Source organism: Erinaceus europaeus, chromosome 12 (genome assembly GCF_950295315.1).
Source record: "Erinaceus europaeus chromosome 12, mEriEur2.1, whole genome shotgun sequence".
NCBI classification, from domain to species: Eukaryota; Metazoa; Chordata; class Mammalia; order Eulipotyphla; family Erinaceidae; genus Erinaceus; species Erinaceus europaeus.
This window is the reverse complement of record NC_080173.1, coordinates 19,511,672-19,529,954: the sequence shown is the minus strand read 5'-3', so window position 1 is coordinate 19,529,954 and position 18,283 is coordinate 19,511,672. Positions and strand designations below refer to the sequence as shown.

The window sequence follows — 18,283 nt, the reverse complement described above, 5'->3', positions numbered from 1 at the left end:
GGACCAGATCTCAGTCTCCAGCCTTGAAATTCTAAGATCCTTTAGATTTGCATCCATTGTTATTTAAAATAACAGCTTAAAAAGATTCAACAAGAGTTATTTTGCATAGTAAACTCAGTAAAGGAGTTACCTGGTGTAATCCCCCTTGGCTTCCTGAAATAAAAAACAAAAATAGAAGGTCAATATGCATTTATGCTAATTAACCCAGGGAAATTCTACCTGATCATTTATTTCCACCACTAAAGTCCCTAAGTTTGTTTTGAAGAATGAATGTGCACAGAAACTGAACACTTTCCCTGTGGCTATAGAGAAGAACGGTATAGTGTTGATAAGAAAAAAATTAGTATCCATGAAATATTTCTTAACAGAAGAAGAAATATATTTGAAAAGAAAAAAACCACAAATGATAATTTCCTAAGACCTCATGATAAATGTTTGTCTTTTCAAGCAGCACATGTTTTTTAGTCTGTATATAAACCTTTCAAACTATGACATAAGTAAATTTATACATGCTATTTGTTTTCTTTTCTAAGTTGAGTCAAGTCACTTTATTTTTCAGGTAGTAGTGTTTTTAAGAATTATAGAACTCTTTAAGAAACCCAACATCAACAAATGTATACAAAAATTACTAAACTTAAATGAAAGTTAGATCTCTCTCTCTCTCTCTTTTTTTAACAAGTTCTTCTGCTCAAATTCAAGTAACCCAGAGCCCCTTTCAGTAATATGGTCTTAACTCTATCCTTTGAGCTATGCAAAGTTCATTTTTCTTTGAGACACGCAGTATTACACTGCAGCTCAAGCAAAAACACTAACACTGAAAATAGTGGTTCACGTTTTTTATTGGCAAGCAACCAACTGGTTTAAAAATTTATCAGCCACTGGCTTCTGCAAAAGTTTCATAGTTACAGGCAGTTCATAAAACCAAGAAACAAAGTAAGGCTTGTAAGAGGAAGGCATTCTTACCTGCAAAACAAGCGCTGCTAACTTGAAGATGGTTTCACTGTCTACTTCAATTTGTCCCTGTTGGTGGAAAAGGAAAGCATCAGTGAACACAGGCGGCCCTAGGTTGTAGCAAATGGCTGTGGAGTTGGAGACGCTGTCACAGCTTGGCACCTCCACTTTACTATCAAATGCAGATCATACCATTGCAGAGGCAGAGCTGGGGGTGGTTGGGATAGAAGAACTGCCTGGAAAGTTAAGGGGAAGTTCTCTCTCATCTCTTTCTCCCCCTTCCGTGTGTTAGAGATTTTGTTTAGAAGCACTATTCTGGGGAGGAAAAAAAAAAGACTATTCTGTAAGAAACATGAGTAACTTTCAGGGTTAAAATTCAGATGAGTTTTACTATCACAAATTCTAAATTCTGCAGATTTAATGGGATTACTTTGTTCAGTGTTTTCCTGAGGTAATTTTTACTCTGTGCCACAGCACAGTTCACAATGTAAATATTATTAGAAATATAGTCCTTTTCTGCATCAAGAACACATTAATGAATATTTGTATTATGTTAATCCTTAAAAATCAGTTACTGCAGTGTTTGAAGTAACTGAAATTCTGTTGCTTTATTGTGAAGTTTGATGAACTCTATTGCTTTTTCATTTTAGTTTTATCATTCTTCAGAGTTCTAAAAAATAAAAAAGGAAGTTGGGTGGTAGCACAGCAGGTTAAGCACATGCAAGGATTCCAGTTGAGCCCCTGGCTCCCCACCTTCACAGGCTATGAAGCAGGTCTGCAGGTGTCTCCTTCCCCCTCTCTGTCTTTCCCTCCTCTCTCCATTTCTCTCTGTCCTAGCTAACAATGATGACATCAATAACAACAATAATAACTACAATGACAATAAAAACAAGGGCTACAAAAAGGAAATAATATATATTTTTTTTAAAAAACCAAAACTTTACAATGTCAACAGTGATAATTATTTTATTTTTTTTCTTATATTGCCAGATGAGAACAAATTAATTTCACCATTCTAACTCAAAGTTTCCTTTCTGAAACTTGGGATCTGTAGATTTGTTTCCAAGACTTTTTTTTTCTCCTTCAAAGCTGACAGGCCTAGAGCTTTGGAATTCGAAGCTTGCCCATAATCTCTAGGAACAGATTATAAAATCAAAGAGAAGCCAGGTTGATTGTAGGAATCAATTGCATTCTGTCTTTCAGGCAAGAGACAGTGGTTTTCTAATCTGGTGACAGATGAAGGGTCTAACCCAACAGGTGAGGTGGATGTTGATCAAGATTCCATTTTAGAAAGCTTAAATTCCTGATTACCTTCAAAGAAAAAGAAATGCAGAGGTAGGGGAGTTGAGAAGGGGGAATTAAAAAAAAAAATCACTGAGTTTGAAATTTGGTCTAAATTCAAAGTCAAATCTGTCTTGAAATTCTACAGAAGAGAAAAAAATGGACTATTTATGATGTTAGAAAAAAAAAACCCTCAAAGATGTATAAACTATACTGACAATTATTGCCAGTTCCTCTGAACACTCCATGACCTTCTATGCCCCATCAGAAACTCAGATGAGTCATTTGAATATTTTACACAACGACTTGTCAATAGGTAGAAAGACCTCAAACAGATATTAAGAAAGCTGTCAAATTTCTTTACCTTAGATAGGCTATTAAATATTAAAACTGCTGAAATGAAGAACCCAAGTCTGGTAAGTACCAGGCTTAGACAGATTCAGGAGAGTAGAGAGAAAACCTCTCATTCACCTGTGGATTTTTTTTCACTTAACACAAAAGGTTCCGTCACAATCCTAGGGGAGGAGATAGTGAGGAGGAGAGGTTGAGACTATCTCAACCTTGTTCCAGGCAGAGAGCAGGAATGAATGACTTGGCTGTATCCCACACATTCTTTTATATACCAGAGCTTCCAATTAATCCTCCAGTTATCTACTGTTCTGGAAATCCAAGGGAACATTTTTTGTCTTCTATTACTGATTGCCAACATTATTTGACTCATGCTTGGAGTTCACCAAACAATAAATCAACCAAGAATAACACTATTTTTCCAGTTCTCAGCAATTTTATACTGAGAACTGAAATTTAATAAAGATTTAACAGCAACCTCAGGATTTCATGCCTGAAGTGTAAAAGTTCTTCAGAAACTGCTGTCTGCCCTAGGATGGGAACATTTCTTTTACTTACAACTGTGGCAACAGAGGTAACCTTATAGGTACGAGGCAAGCTAACACTTGAGAGAAAGATCTCAAATAGAGGTAATGGGATCCTTCAGTGGGTTTCTATGACTGTCAAAGATAAAGAAAGAAAAACAGAGAAGTGAATCAGATGATGTGGCTGAATGGTCAAAGGTAATCTGAAACAGTATCAGGTCCTGGTGCTACACTCTCCTGGCTCATTTAGGTGGTTATGGATTCAGTCAATAGGTCACTGGGTTCAGGTTCAACACTGGACATGTCATTTTCACAAAGTACCTAAGGGAAAACAGTAAAACTTACAGAAAAACTTGGCACATGCCATCTTAACAATGGGATGATATATCACCAATAATTATAGAACAGCATAATGTACCTCTTGACAGTACGCACAAAACACAGCCTTGATAACACAACAATGTCCTGTTGGTCAATGCAAATGTTTCACAATTGAAAATTGGGTTAAAGTCCTAATTTGTAACATATGTTGTTTATTTGTTTATTTATTTATTTATTGCCTCCAGGGTTATCGCTGGGGCTTGATGCTTACACTATGAATCCCTTGCTCCTGGCGGCCATTTTTTCCATTTTGTTGTTGTTATTGTTATTGCTGTTGTTGAACAGGACAGAGAGAATTTGAGAGAGGAGGGGAAGACAGAGGGGGGAGGGGGAGAAAGACACCTGCAGACCTGCTTTACCACTTGTGAAGCGTCTCTCCTGCAGGTGGGGAGCCAGGGGTTTGAAGCCGGATTCTTACGTTGGTCCTTGTGCTTTGCGCCATGTGAGCTTAACCTAGTGTGCTACTACCTGGCCCCGACATGTGCTTATTTCCATGGTATATGTACTCTCACTATGGCTGAATTTAAGCTACAAATATGTTATCACAGAACATTTAGGTAGAAATAAATGTGGAAGCTAGTACTATTTGGTGCCAGGGCACCAAGGGTACTAGAAGTCTGGTCAAAAATACATCATTATATCTAATCATGAGGAACTACTAGACAAACTCACATGGAGAGACATCCTATAAAACATTTGACCCATACATTAAAAAATGTCATCGTAGGGCTGGGGATATAGCATAATGGTTATGCAAAAGACTTATGCCTGAAGCTCTTAAATTGCAGGTTCAATCCCCAGCACCATCATGAACCAGAGATGATCAGTGCTCTGGTTTGTCTCTCTCTGTATCTATCTTTCATTAAAAGAATACACTAATGTAATACTTATTTATTTTAAATTATCTTTATTTATTTATTTATTGAATAGAGATGGCCAGAAATTGGGAGGGGATGGGAGATAGAGGCTGAGAGAGACAGAGAGACACCTGCAGCCCTGCTTCACCACTTGCAAAGCTTTTCCCCTGCAGGTGGGGGCCAGGGGCTCAAACCCGGGTCCTTGCAACATGTTTGCTCAACCAAGTGTGCCACCACCCAGGCCCCATGAAATATTTTTTAAATGTCAATGTGATAAATACTAAAGAAAGACTGATCAACTGTTTTGAAACAAAGGAAACTAGAGCGTCATGCCAACTAAATGAAGTATGTTGTCCCCAATTAAGTACAAATGTTGATATAAAGGAAATTATTGTGACAACTGAACTATATAGTATCAATAATATAGGTCCAATGCTAAGTGTTCGGTATGTGATCACTGCAATTCAGTGTAAAATAATGGATGTCCTTGATCCTGGGAAATTTATCATGAAACATTTGGAGTTAAACTAGATAATTTTCTTTCATGTTGTTCAGGGGGAAAAAATGACATAATTGTAGATGGGAGAAAAGAGCCCAAGTATAACAAAATGTTAATAACTGGTGAATTTGGTTTGATAAGACGCATTAATTTTTTTCTTGTATGTCTGAAATTATTTCAACATGAAAAACGTCTAACACTGATATATTTTTCTCAAGTTCAGGATATCTTTTTGTCTTGATTGCCCATTACCTTTTCCTCTTTCTCAGCAGAATATCTCATACTTTTGGAAAACTGCTTTTCTCCCTACTAGTTCTAATGGAAACATGAGTGTTGCTCTATTTGGGAGTGATAGAACCTGTTCCAAAGGCCTTCCCAGGACTTTTCTAAGGAGGAGGAAAAATGTGTGCATCCTCTCTCTCGTTAAAAAGATGTGAACCAAATGAAATCCCTGTTCATAGATGGAGAGAAAAAGATTTCTTCACATTTGTAGTCAACTTTATACATGCTGAGGTGGGCCATACTATAAAGTTCAGGTATAGTAAAAAAAAAAAAAAAAAAAAAAAAATTGGCAACAATTATGGCTTGGCTACTGTGTAGAAAACTCTGGTTTTCCAGCAAGTCAGCAAACAAACAGAGCAAAGAATAGATGAGAAAAGGACATAAGTATTTACCAGGCACCTAATTTCTCTTGAGAACACATATATATGGAAGGAGAAATTGCCAGTCCAGAGAAGCCCAGAGTTATGGCCTCACTAGATTTTGTACAGTTTTGCTGGTGGAGGGGTCATGGTCATATTACCTCTATAGACCTATCGACTTTTTTATAAGGCAATTTTTTTGAGACTATAGAAACTTACATCCCTGTGTTGTTATCAAACCTATTGAAGATTAGGGCATCTACAATTCCTCCCACTATGGGTAAGTGTACTAAATAAGTTTCTTTTTTGTCCAAGCAAGTTGTGAGAAGTAATATTTATGGAAGATAGTCTCACTGATATATTATCAGTTTTTTTTTCCTGAATCATAGTTTTACAACCTTAGCAGAATTGATATATTTTTAAAATTTCTTTAAATTATCTTTATTTATTGGATAGAGACAGCCAGACATTGAGCGTGGCAGGGGAGATAGAGGGAGAGAGACAGAGAGACACCTGCAGCCCTGTTTCACTACTTGTGAAGCTTTCCCCCTGCAGGTGGGGACTAGGGGCTGAAACCCAGGGACACTGTAACATGTGTGCTCAACCAGGTGCGCCACCATCTGGCCCCAAGAATTGATATTTTGGGTTAGATACTTCCTTACTGTGGGAGGCTATCCTGTGTACTATAGGGTGCTAAATAGTATTACTGGCTACTAGATTACAAAAGTAACTCCCTACCCATTACAACACCCCAAAGATATTTATTTTTTTTTAAACATGTTTATTATCTTTATTTATTGGATAGAGACAGTCAGAAATCAAGAGGGAAGGAGTAACAGAGTGGGAGAGAGATAGAGAGACACCTGCAGCACTGCTTCACCACTCGAAAAGCTTTCCCCCTGCAGGTGGGGACTGGGGGCTCAAACGTCAGTCCTTGAGCACTGTAACAAGTGTGCTCAACCAGGTGCACCACCACCCGGCCCCCAGACATTTCTTTTAAATATTCTGTCTGTCTGTCTATCATCTACCTTGGATAGAGACAGAGAGAAACTGAGAAGAAAGGGGAAAATGTAGGAGAGGAAGGGGGAGAGGGAATTGCAGCACAACTTCACCACCTCCTGCAGGTGGGGACCAGGGAGTTGAAGCAGAGTCCTTGAGCATGGTAATGTGTGTCCTCAACCAGGTGTGTCACCTCATTAGACATTTCTAAATGTAGTTTTGGTGGCAAAATCACTTGTGTTGAGAATAGGTTTCACTTCTTGATTATTAGAATTTTAGTGAGAACTTTACCCAAAAAATCAATAAGAATGTTTTTGTACTTCTTAATTCACTATACAGTTGATTTTCAATTCAGAGTAAGAAATTCCAGCTTTCAAAATCATAAGAAAATAAGCCTAGCTTCACCAGCCATGGGGAACCATAAGCTTACTCAGGTGACAAGGATATAGCTGTAAGAAAACTTAAAACACTAAACACAATGGAGTGTTAGATGTCAATCAAAGCCCTTTCCTCTTCATCTTATAAAAACATAAAAGGACGGAATGGGCTGTAGTGTAGCGGGTTAAGCGTATATGGCACAAGGGCCAGAGTAAGGATCCCGGTTCGAGCCCCCAGCTCTCCCCACCTGCAGGGGGTCACTTCGCAAGCGGTGAAGCAGGTCTGCAGGTGTCTGTCTTTCTCTCCCCGTCTGTCTTCCCCTCCTCTCTCAGTTTCTCTCTGTCCTATCCAACAACAACAACAGCTATGACAACAACAATAACAACTACAACAAGGGCAACAAAATGGGAAAAATAGCCTCCAGGAGCAGTGGATTCGTGGTGCAGCAATGAGCTCCAGCAATAACCCTGGAGGCAAATAAAAATAAAAAGAAAAGAAAAATTATCATTCCTCTCACACACTCCACAGAGTTTTGGGGACTAAAAAGACTTAGAAAAGGCATAAAAACATTACAAGAAAAGCAAACATGTACTGATATTCTTGTGGGTGTGTGTCATAATTTAAAAGTCATATAAGCAATATGACCAAAGTATCTGGGCAGATTGCTTCTCAGAAACTTGATCTTAATGAAGATAGCAAAGAGAGAGTCTGTTAACATGTGAACAATGTTTGGCTGTGAGAAGAAAACACAAATGAATATACTGACATGGGAATCAGAAAGGAGAACTAACCAGATCATACTTTGCTGGTTTGTGCAGTGAGTTTTATTTTTAGGTAGAGAGGTACAACAAGTTTTTGTTTTTGGGATGAAGTTTCAACTGCTTTCAAGAGAAGCCAGGTCTTGTTTTCTAGGTACTATTTTCTGCCAACAGGAAAGAATAATTTGGAGCCTCTACTAGTGAGAGAGCATTTTGAACATAAAAATGAATACAGAACAAATCATAATACATTGAATAAATATGTATCTGCATATTCATATTGATCTTGAAAAATATTAAAGATGAGGATAAAACAGAAGGGAAAATTATATTCTTACAGACCAATGCTAAGAAATGTCAAAGGTGGGCAGAGGGCAGATAGCATAATGGTTATGCAAATACACTCTCATGCCCGAGGTTCCAAAGTCCCAAGTTCAATTCCCGTACCACCATATACCAGAGCTGAATAGTGCTCTGGTAAAAAAAAAAAAAAAGAAAAAAGGGAGTTGGGCACTAGCACAGCGGGTTAAGCGCAGGTGGCACAAAGCGCAAGGACTGGTGTAGGGATCCTGGTTCAAGCCCCCAGCTCCCCACCTGCAGGGGAGTCGCTTCACAGGTGGTAAAGCAGGTCTATCTTTCTCTCCCCCTCTGTCTTCCCCTCCTCTCTCCATTTCTCTCTGTCCTATCCAACAACAATGACATTAATAATAACTACAACAATAAAACAATGACAATAAAAAGGAATAAATAATAAATAAATATTAAAAAATAATTCTTTAAAAAATTTAAAAAGAAATGTCAAAGGTGAAAAAATTACATAATCACCACTTACTGTGGTGCTGAAAGGTCACCATTAGGCTAAAGGCTGTTAGGAAACAGGATAGTCTAACAGTCTCAAAATATGAACTTCATAGAAGTTATTAGGAAAAGAAAAATGGCAGATACTACTTAACCAAAAATAAGGTATACTTGGAATATGTATTCAGAAAAAAAGACAAGGTATCTATGTAGTTTTCCTAGGAAGAAATTAGTGGTTTCCAAACTTCAAGGAATAGCAAGATTACCCAGAGCTAATAAAAAATAGAGCCACAGGCTCACTGAGGCAAGATAGGATGAAATAAGGTTAGGGTGAAGGTCTTTGTAATTTCACCTACTCTAGTCCCTCCATGCTAATGAGACATGCAAACACTAAGCATGTTTTGGGATCACTAAATTAAACAAATCCATATTTTACAAATTGAATGATATTTTGCAAAGCAGTTCCCATAATTCAAAAATGCCAGTGTGTCATGTCTTTGATGCCTAGCATTGCCTATGTCAGAGTGATGCTCTGGTTCTTTCTCTCCCCCCACCCCTACCCCCATCCACTAACAAAATTAAAAAGAAAAAACCAGTTTAATAAAAAAGAGAGAGAGAGAAAGACTGGGCAACCTAGCTTCCAATTATGGAGGCTACAGTGTCATGACAACTATATGCAAGCCTAGAGTGTCTCCTAAATGGAGAAAGAGAGAAAAATGGTATAAAGGATATTATTGAGAGGCCAGGGGGTGGTGCACCTGGTTAAGTGCACATATTACAGTGCACAAGAACTGGGAAGGAGTGAGGTTCAAGCCCCTGGTCCCCACCTGCAGGGGAAAAGCTTTGTGAGTGGTGAAGCAGTATTGAAGGTTTCTCTCTGTCTTTCTCCCTCTCTATTGCCTCCCCTCTTGATTTCTGGCCGACTCTATCCAATAAATACACAAAAGATAATAAAAAATAAAAAAGAATATTACCAAAATAATTAGAAAAATTGGAATGAGAACTATATATCAGATATATACAATCTGTGAAATGTGGCATTATCTCGTTCCAATTTTAGTATATGTGCTGCCAAAGTGAGCACAAAATGTGGCATTATCTCATTACATGGCCAGAGGTCTATTTTGTTTCATTTAACACTGTATAATACACAAACTCTTTCCTTCTATATCTTTCCCTCCCCTCTCAATTTGTTTCTGTCCTATCAAAATTAAAAATCTTTCTTCCTATACTTCTAATTCTTATTTTACTTGACTTCTCCTCTGAGGTCCTGAAGCTCTGTTTTATTCCTTTTAAGCCCAGGAAGAATGAGATTGTCTTTTCATTGGTTAAACATTAGTGTGAGAAAGTCTCTACCAGTTTTCCAATATCTAAATCCCTTTAGTAAACATATACCAACTATTTTCAAAGTAAGGGAAGGAATGTTTATGAGACTGTCCTGAAAATTAGAGGTGTGGTGATCTCTGGCCAAATTTTGATGCCATGCAAGTTAGCAGAGAGCTTAAATAGGTCAGGCTCTGCTAATAAGCACGGAGGTTCCAAGGCACCCACATCTGATAGACAGGAAGGCAACTGAAGACAAGATGAATAGCCATCATTAAACACTTAGAACCAAGCTCTCAACTTCTGTACTTATCCTTATACATTATATGATTACACACACAGCAGACTTTAATTACAGCATTCTAATTGCTTAAATGCACCTTTGCACCAATTTGTGATTAAAATTTGATTTTGTAGCAGTAGAATATTCTGGTAGAAGACTAGTCATGTATGTGTGAATATATATATATGTATATTCTAAATATTTTATTTATTTATTAATGAGAAAGATAGGAGGAGAGAGAGAAAGAATCAGGCATCACTCTGGTACATGTGCTGCCAGGGATTGAACTTGGGACCTCATGCTGGAGAGTCCAATGCTTTATCCACTGTGCCACCTCCCAGACTATCTCTCTCTCTCTCTATATATATATATATATATGTATGTATGTATATATCTTAAATGTATGGTTCTTACAAGATAATCAAGGATGATTAGATAGAGGAAAGGATGAATCTGGATGAAAAAGTTATGGTTATGCTGCTAAAATTAAGCATAACCATAACCTTTGTAAAAGAATACCTCCTGAACTTAGCTTCTGATCTGATTTTTTTGTAGTAAATATGCAATATATGCAATGACACTTTTATTTTCAAAACTACTGTGCATCCATATGATTGCACTTCCAATATTTTTTTAATTGATCAAGACTATTACATTTTCTTTCTTTTCTCTCTCTTTTTTTTGTCTCCAGGGTTATCACTGGGGCTTGGTGCCTGCACACTACAAATCCCCTGCTCCTGGAGGCTATTTTCCCCATTAAAAAAATTATTTTAGTTTTTGTTGTTGTTGCCCTTGTTGCTACAGCCCATGTTGTCATTATTATTGTTGCCATTGATGTTGTTAGATAGGACTGAGAGAAATCGAGAGAGGAGGGGAGACAGCGATGAGGAGAGAAAGATAAGACACCTGCAGACCTGCCTCGCCGCTTGTAAAGTGACCCCCCCCCCCCCGCAGGTGGGGAGGCCGGGGGCTTGAACCGGGATCCTTAAATTGGTCCTTGTGCTTGTGCCATGTGCGTTTAACCTGCTGCACCTATTTTTCTTATTGTTTCCCTTGTTGTTGTTGCCATTGCTGTTGTTGTTGGATAGGACAGAAAGAAATTTAGAGAGGAGGGGAAGACAGGGGGAGAGAAGGACAGACATCTGCAGACCTGCTTCACTGCCTGTGAGGCGACCTCCGTGCAGGTGGGGAGCTGGGGGCTCGAACCCGGATCCTTATGCCTGTTCATGCTCTCTGCATGGTGTGCAACTAACCCACAGCGCTACCACCCGGCCCCCCTATTTAATACATTTTCAACCAATTTGTCCTTTTATGGCACGATTATGGTTATTTATGCTCTCAAGTGCATTTTATAAGTGGAATATTTTATACCACTCCTTTCGGGAATTTTGGGATAATATTATCAGTAATATAAACAAAAGCAAGAACAATGTGTTAAGAGATAATTATTTGTTCCCTTTGAGGTAGACATAATGTTTTTGTTCTCCTTTTTTTTACCACCTGGCTTAAGGCTGAGGCTGGTGTATGAACAACTCCATGCTCCTGGTGACAATTTTTCTTTTTGCTTTTACTAGAGTATGAGAGAGAGAGAGCTAGGAGGGAGGGAGGGAGAGAGAAAGAGATAGAGAAAGAAGAGAGAGGCAGACAACCTGCAACACTGCTCCACCACTTGTGAAAGCTTCCCTAGTGCAGGTGATGATCAAAGCTATGAAAACAGGCCTGGTAATGTGTGCACTCTACTGGGTGTGCCACTTCCTAGCCTTGACATAAATTAATTTATTGAGTCCTTAGGACCTTAATGTTCACCAGCCTCCTCCCTTAGTCACATCATATACTGAACCATATGTTGGATGATTTTTTCTAAGGAGTGAACAGTTCTATCAGACATTTAACACCCATGCATTATTGATTTTATTTCAGCTGAGAGATAAATTGTAGTCTTGTACCATAACTCTACTGTAGAGCATATAGAAGACGTGTTCTCAGCAAATTGAAAACTATAACTATTTGTGGTTAATTCAATGGATTTGCCTAAAAAGATATCTCAGTCTATTTCTAATGAATTTATATTACAAAATTTTAATGTTAAGCCTATTTAATTAAGAGATAGCTTCCATTACTTCCTTCTGAAAAATATAGATAGCCTTTTAAACCTTTCCTATAGGTCTCTTAGAAGTGTATAACACTGAAGAAAGAAAAATCTTTTGCTAGTGTGACAAATGGTCAGAATATATATATGGTTGGATAAAGAAAGATAGTTGACATGGGTAAGTAAGTTTGTTTCTAGAAATTCTTTGCCAGATTACTTTTGAAATGAAAGATTTGTATCTTCAAGGATATCTATCTAAGCATTTTTTTAAAAAATAGGGAACATGCAATTGATTTCTAGAGTAAACTGTGAAAATACTTATTTTAAAAAATCCACCCTGTTATTTTCAATGCTGTAGTTTCAGTTAAATGAATTGTTTACCTTCTATTCCATCTTCCAAGTATTTGTCATTATATATGTTTTTTTCTATTCCATCTTCCAAGTATTTGTCATTATATATGTTTTTTTCTATTCCATCTTCCAAGTATTTGTCATTATATATGTTTTTTTCTATTCCATCTTCCAAGTATTTGTCATTATATATGTTTTTTTTCCTGAGTTATAATTTAGTTGTCGTGCTGTTTGTATAGCCCATTTCTGAGATCATGGTTTGCCAGAAACATCACTACTTGGATAAGCGTTTTAAGATAATTCATGTCAGATGGGACCACTATGAAATAAAAGCTACTTTCAGTAGCTTTCAGTAGCTACTTTCAGTAGCTCTTCTCAGTGTAGGCGACAAATATTTAAGTGCCTACTGGTGCTGGTGATTTATCAGTGAAACATATTCTTCTTTCCTTTCTCCTTCTCCTCCTTCTTCTCCTTCTTTTTCTCTTCTCCTTCTTCTCTCCCTTCTCCTTCTTCTTTTTTTTTGTTTTTACCTGAGCATTGCTATGCTATGGTTTCTGAATCTGGGGCCTTTGGTGCCTCAGGCATGAAAAGTCTTTTTGTATAACCACTATATTATCTCCTAAAAAACACAATTTATTCTTAGTAACTCTAGTGTGAAGTAGAGGACATTTTCCTTACTGTCTATTCTAGACAATGTACTTTTATTTTTTTGGATGATGCTTTATTTCTATTTTATCTGAAGACCAAACATCTTCTCTTTCCAATTTCAGGGAGGTGGTCCTAGAACATATGTAACATTTCTAAGGATTCAGGTTAGTATGTGTTGTAACCTATTATTAAAAAATTTGATTCTCACAAATGTGTAAGACAGCCTTTACATAAATGCTCATGCTTTAAGACACACATAATTTCAATGTTGGAAAAACCACATGAAATAGAGAAAAGTTGTATATTTATTATAAAGCTCTCAAAGACTTTTAAAATATGGTGCTAGACTTCTTTGTTCCTTGTGAATTGGCTAATTTTCAAACAAAGATTGTTGTATAGTTTAATGACTTTACTATTACTAGGCAAGTAGAGATGGCTGATTTTATGGTACTATGAGAAAAGCATGCTCACTGCTACAGAGTTAGAACTTTACAGCTGCAAAATTTGGTTTCTGTTACTGATCCTTTAAATTATTTCAGCATCTTGAAATGAGCTCAAGGATTAATACTCTCTCTAATCCAAAATGCTAAAACTTTGCCAGGTTAGCAGATAGAATAAATACATTTCAGTTCTTGGTAGCTATTCAAATGGTTGTTCAATGACATGAAATAATTCTAGGACAAGAACCATGAATGTGATCTAACAGTAACAGATTAATTACAGAGGAACATGCTTCATGTTGTTAGAATAAATTGAGAAGGCATGAATTCTTTATTCTTTAAGTACTAAAGATAGGCATAGTAACAGATATTTCCATAAATGTGAGTTAAAAAAAAACCCTCTTGCCATCAGCAGGCCACTGAGCACTAAATTACTAAAATGAATGTCTACATTTTTGAAGACTGTTTTCCTCCTGAAAATATTTTACTCTAACAGGTCATTAATGATTTTTGAGGTGTTTTTTTTCCCCCAATTTTTCTACCATCTCTGAGTTATTTCTACCATCTCTAGAGTTATATGGTAGCTCTACCTCTAGTGTGAAGAAAATGGGAAAATAAATGGTATTTGTGGTAGACTGACTGAATGGTTGGGGGTGGGAGACTATGTTGGAAGGTGTGGCTAAAATGAATTTAGGACTGGACTCTCAACATATACTCTCAGTGCCTCTCTGTCTTAGAGGTAATCAAAAGTTGATGACTTACTTCTATGGAATTCCAAGAAAAGTTGTTTGAATCTAAGAGCAGAATGTATCAACTAATAACTATAGCTGATGTGACAGTGGTTCTCTTTCTCTCCCTTTCCCCTCTCTCTTAGAGACAGAGGCAGACAGGAAGAGAGAATGGGGGGAGAGAACATAGCACTGAAGTTTCTTTCAGTGCAGTGGTTTGAAATTGGGTTGCATACATGGCAAAGTAGCACATTATCCAAGTGAGTTATTTTAACAGCCCCATAATGTTTTTCTTAAATGTTCCCAAAAGATACTTATAGAGAACATAGCAACAAAGGTTACAGTACATATGCTGAGAGACTCTTGTACTTTAGAATCTGATCATGTGATGCCAAAATTGTATTCCAATAGGTTCACTATATTACATTTCAAGGTTACATGTACAGTATGAACTCAGGAAAATTGAATTTAGGAGCAGAAGTTCCATCTAGGTTAGTGAAAACAACATAAGATTAACAGCTGAAAAAGTCTGATTTTATGGCTGTTACTCAGAACTGATTTTTCAGTTTGATTCAATCTTTTTACAAGTCTATTTTGCACAATTTGATCAGGTTAGTTGCTAGTATAAACAACATTTATTTTTGCTCACTTGACAGATTTTTCCCAAGAACCTATACTGTATATCAGACTCTGTTCTAGTGGATGGAGCATAAATTAAGCATAAAAGCTGACCTTCATCCTAAGAAATTAGTTTTAGAATGAACAATGGGAAGGGAGTTAGAAGGAAAACTTATAGGATGCTTTGGAAGTTAGAAGAACTTAACTCATTATAGGAAATAGTGGTGGAATTGCATATGAAAATGAAGAGCTTAGAGGATAAGAATTCTGGAGATGTGTTCTTAAGGGTGCCTGGAAATTTTTCAGAGCATAAAGGAGAGATAAAGAAAGACAAAAAAACATAAAAGCACGAAAGAGATTCAGTAGAGGTTAAATATATTGAAAGACCATGAAGGTTTGAGCAAGATCAGTATAATCAGGAAAAAGAAGCTACTTCGGTATGATCACAATGTGAGTGTGAATAGGCTCAGATTTGTGTTTCCTACTCTTGATATCTAATAATACTAAAAGAAAAAAAAATAAGGGAAAATAGTAGCTGTGCCAGACACTCTTCTATACATATATGAACTCATTCTTGGAAGTAAGAACTATTATTTTCTCCACTTTTCAATTAATAAAACAGGCTTAAGATGTCCAATTTTGTTACCATAGTCATGGGCCCCTAGAAACATGCTTAAAATGGACATGTAAGCTTTCTGCCACCCTAAGATCCATAATCTTACTTGCTCTATTCCTACTTTTGGGTTCCCGTTCATTAACCATTTTGTTTCACTTTATGTCTTGTGACCTTCCAGACACAAAGTTGCAGATGCTACCATGATTCCACTCTGACTTCTCTGAACTTCTTTGAACTTCTCACCAATGTGTCCTGCAACCTTACCTCTCCAGAGCCCTACCCCACTAGGGAAAGACAGAAAACAGACTGGGGGTATGGATCCACCTGCCAACACCCAAATCCAGTGGAGAAGCAATTATAGAAGCCAGAACTCCCACCTTCTGCACCCTCAAAATAACTTTGATCCATACTCCCAGTGGGGGAGAAGTGATAGGAGGAAAAGAAGGCTCTGAATTCCAGCTCCATCAAGTCCCAGAGAGAGAGAGAACAAAAAGGGGAGTGATATTCTGATGTAGTAATAGGGTGATGTGTGGTTGGAGGGGAAGAGAGGCTTGGACCTGGAAGAAAAAAGGGGCAATTAATGTACAAATGTAGACAGATAGTTGTAGGGATGACAGTTAACCCATGTCTGCAACTATGGGAGAACCATGGTGGTTTGCAATGGAGGGGCTTGGGATTCAGAATTCTGGTTGTGGGAACAGTATGGAATTATACCCCTGTTGACATATAATTTTGTAAATCAATATTGAATTGCTAACAATAAAAAAAAGATTTCCAGTTTTGGGTAGGGGGTAGATAGCATAATGGTTATTGCAAAGATTCTCATGCCTGATGCTCCAAAGTCCTAGGTTCAGTGCACCTCACCAGAGTTGAGTAGTGCTCTGGTAAAATAAATAAATAAATAAATAAATAAATAAATAAAGAAAGAAAGAAAGAAAGAAAGAAAGAAGTGTTAAAAAAAAAAGATTACCCAGTTTTAAATGAAGGCCCTGTTTTTGAACCCAGACTTCCTAATTAAGAAGTTTGTCAGCTCACCTCACCTTGGATGGAGCCTGAAAGAATCATGTTAAGTGAGATAATTTAAAATAGAAGTACATGTACTCTGGTACATGTGCTGCCGGGGACTGAACTCAGGACCTCATGCTTGAGAGTCCAGTGCTTTATCTATTGTGCCACCTCCCAGACCACAGCACTAAAATTCTAAAGGCATTATGCAATAAGCACTATTGCTCTAAGTGTGGTAGAACTGCATTTTAAGGAATGACAATGGACAACCTCACCAAAGCTAATAATGAAAGAGAACTCTGAATAAGGTATTGGTCAAAAAAATGGGGTAAAGAAGGTGAGAAAAATCAACATGATTGGATGGTTTCACAACGCTTTTTTAAAAAAAAAATTAAAAATTAATTTATTTTCCTTTTTGTTGCCCTTGTTTTTTATAGTTGTTGTAGTTATTATTGTTGCTGTTATTGTTGTCATTGTCGTTGGATAGGACAGAGAGAAATGGAGAGAGGAGGGAAAGACAGAGAGGGGGAGAGAAAGACACCTGCAGAACCAGGATCATTATGCTGGTCCTTGCACTTTGCACTACGTAAGCTTAACCCACTGAGCTACCTACCGACTCCCTTAATTTTTTATTATTTATTTTTTTATCACAATACTTCTCTTTCTTTCTTTCTTTCTTTCTTCCTTCCTTCCTTCCTTCCTTCCCTCCTTCCTTTCTCTTTCTTTCTTTCTTTCTTTCTTTCTTTCTTTCTTTCTTTCTTTCTTTCTTTTTTTTTTACTAGAGCACTGCTCAGCTCTGGTTTATGGTGGTGCTGGGGATTGAACCTGGGTCTTTAGAGCCTCAGGCATGGGAGTCTGTTTGCATAACCATTATGCTATCTACCCCTGCCCCACAATGCTTCTTTTAAAGAATTATTAGTATTTGGCTTACTTGTATTTCCATATTTACATAAGGGCAGATATGAATGCTTATGAGGAAATAAAAAAAGGAGGGAGTCCAGTGAAACCTATTAAGGTATTGCTAAACCATTTTCTCTTTCATCTTGATATGGTAGCTACTACTGAGAAAAAAAGGAATAGAGGAATTCCTACCTGACTTGTTACCCAGTCAATATCTCTTAAGTGATAGCTAAGATGTTACATTAAAAGAATCAGAGGGCTGGGGAGATAGGATAATGGGTATGCATAGGACTTTTAAGTCTCAGACTCAAGATTTCTATGTTCAGTTCCCAGTACCACCATAATCCAGACTTGAGCAGTGCTCCGGTAGGAGGAAAAAATAAACAGACAAACAAACACGAGAATCAGAAAAGATTTTTTCTTTTAGCCAGTTGTAACCTAGGGTAAAACCTAGGCAGCTTATAGTCTCCCCCCAACTCCCTATTAGATAATTGAGTAGCATATACCAAGAGTAATTAAAAAATATGACTAGCATTCCATTACTTAGTGATGCTTGAAAGAAGTATTTTGTGGCCTGTTGGGTGGTGCAGAGAATAAAGTGTTGAACTCTTAAGCATGAGGTCTTGAGTTTGATTCCTGGCAATACAGTGTCCAAGTGATGCTCTTCTTCTTTCTAATAAATAAATGAATAAATAAAAATATCTTGTAAAAAAAGATGAATTTCTATACAAGTAAATGTAAAAAAAATTTAAAAAAAGATTTATTAAATGAAAGAAAGAGAAGGCTAGAACATCACTCTGGAATATATGATGTCGGGGATCAAATCTGGGACTTCCCACATGCACAGCTGGCTCTCTACCTATTACA

At 37.2% G+C, this 18,283-nt stretch overlaps 1 protein-coding gene across 6 annotated transcripts in view; it reads right to left on the bottom strand.

The window, feature by feature from the left end:
* The window catches only part of FRMD4B (FERM domain containing 4B), a 407,614-nt gene that overhangs the window by 91,241 nt on the left and 298,090 nt on the right, over nucleotides 1–18,283 (bottom strand). For all 6 annotated transcript variants that reach the window (XM_060202892.1, XM_060202891.1, XM_060202894.1 and 3 more), the window contains 2 exons: nucleotides 964–1,020; nucleotides 131–153 (listed from right to left, as the gene is read on the bottom strand). In XM_060202892.1, coding sequence (XP_060058875.1) covers nucleotides 131–153; nucleotides 964–1,020 — 80 coding nt within the window. The remainder of the gene's footprint in view (nucleotides 1–130; nucleotides 154–963; nucleotides 1,021–18,283) is intronic.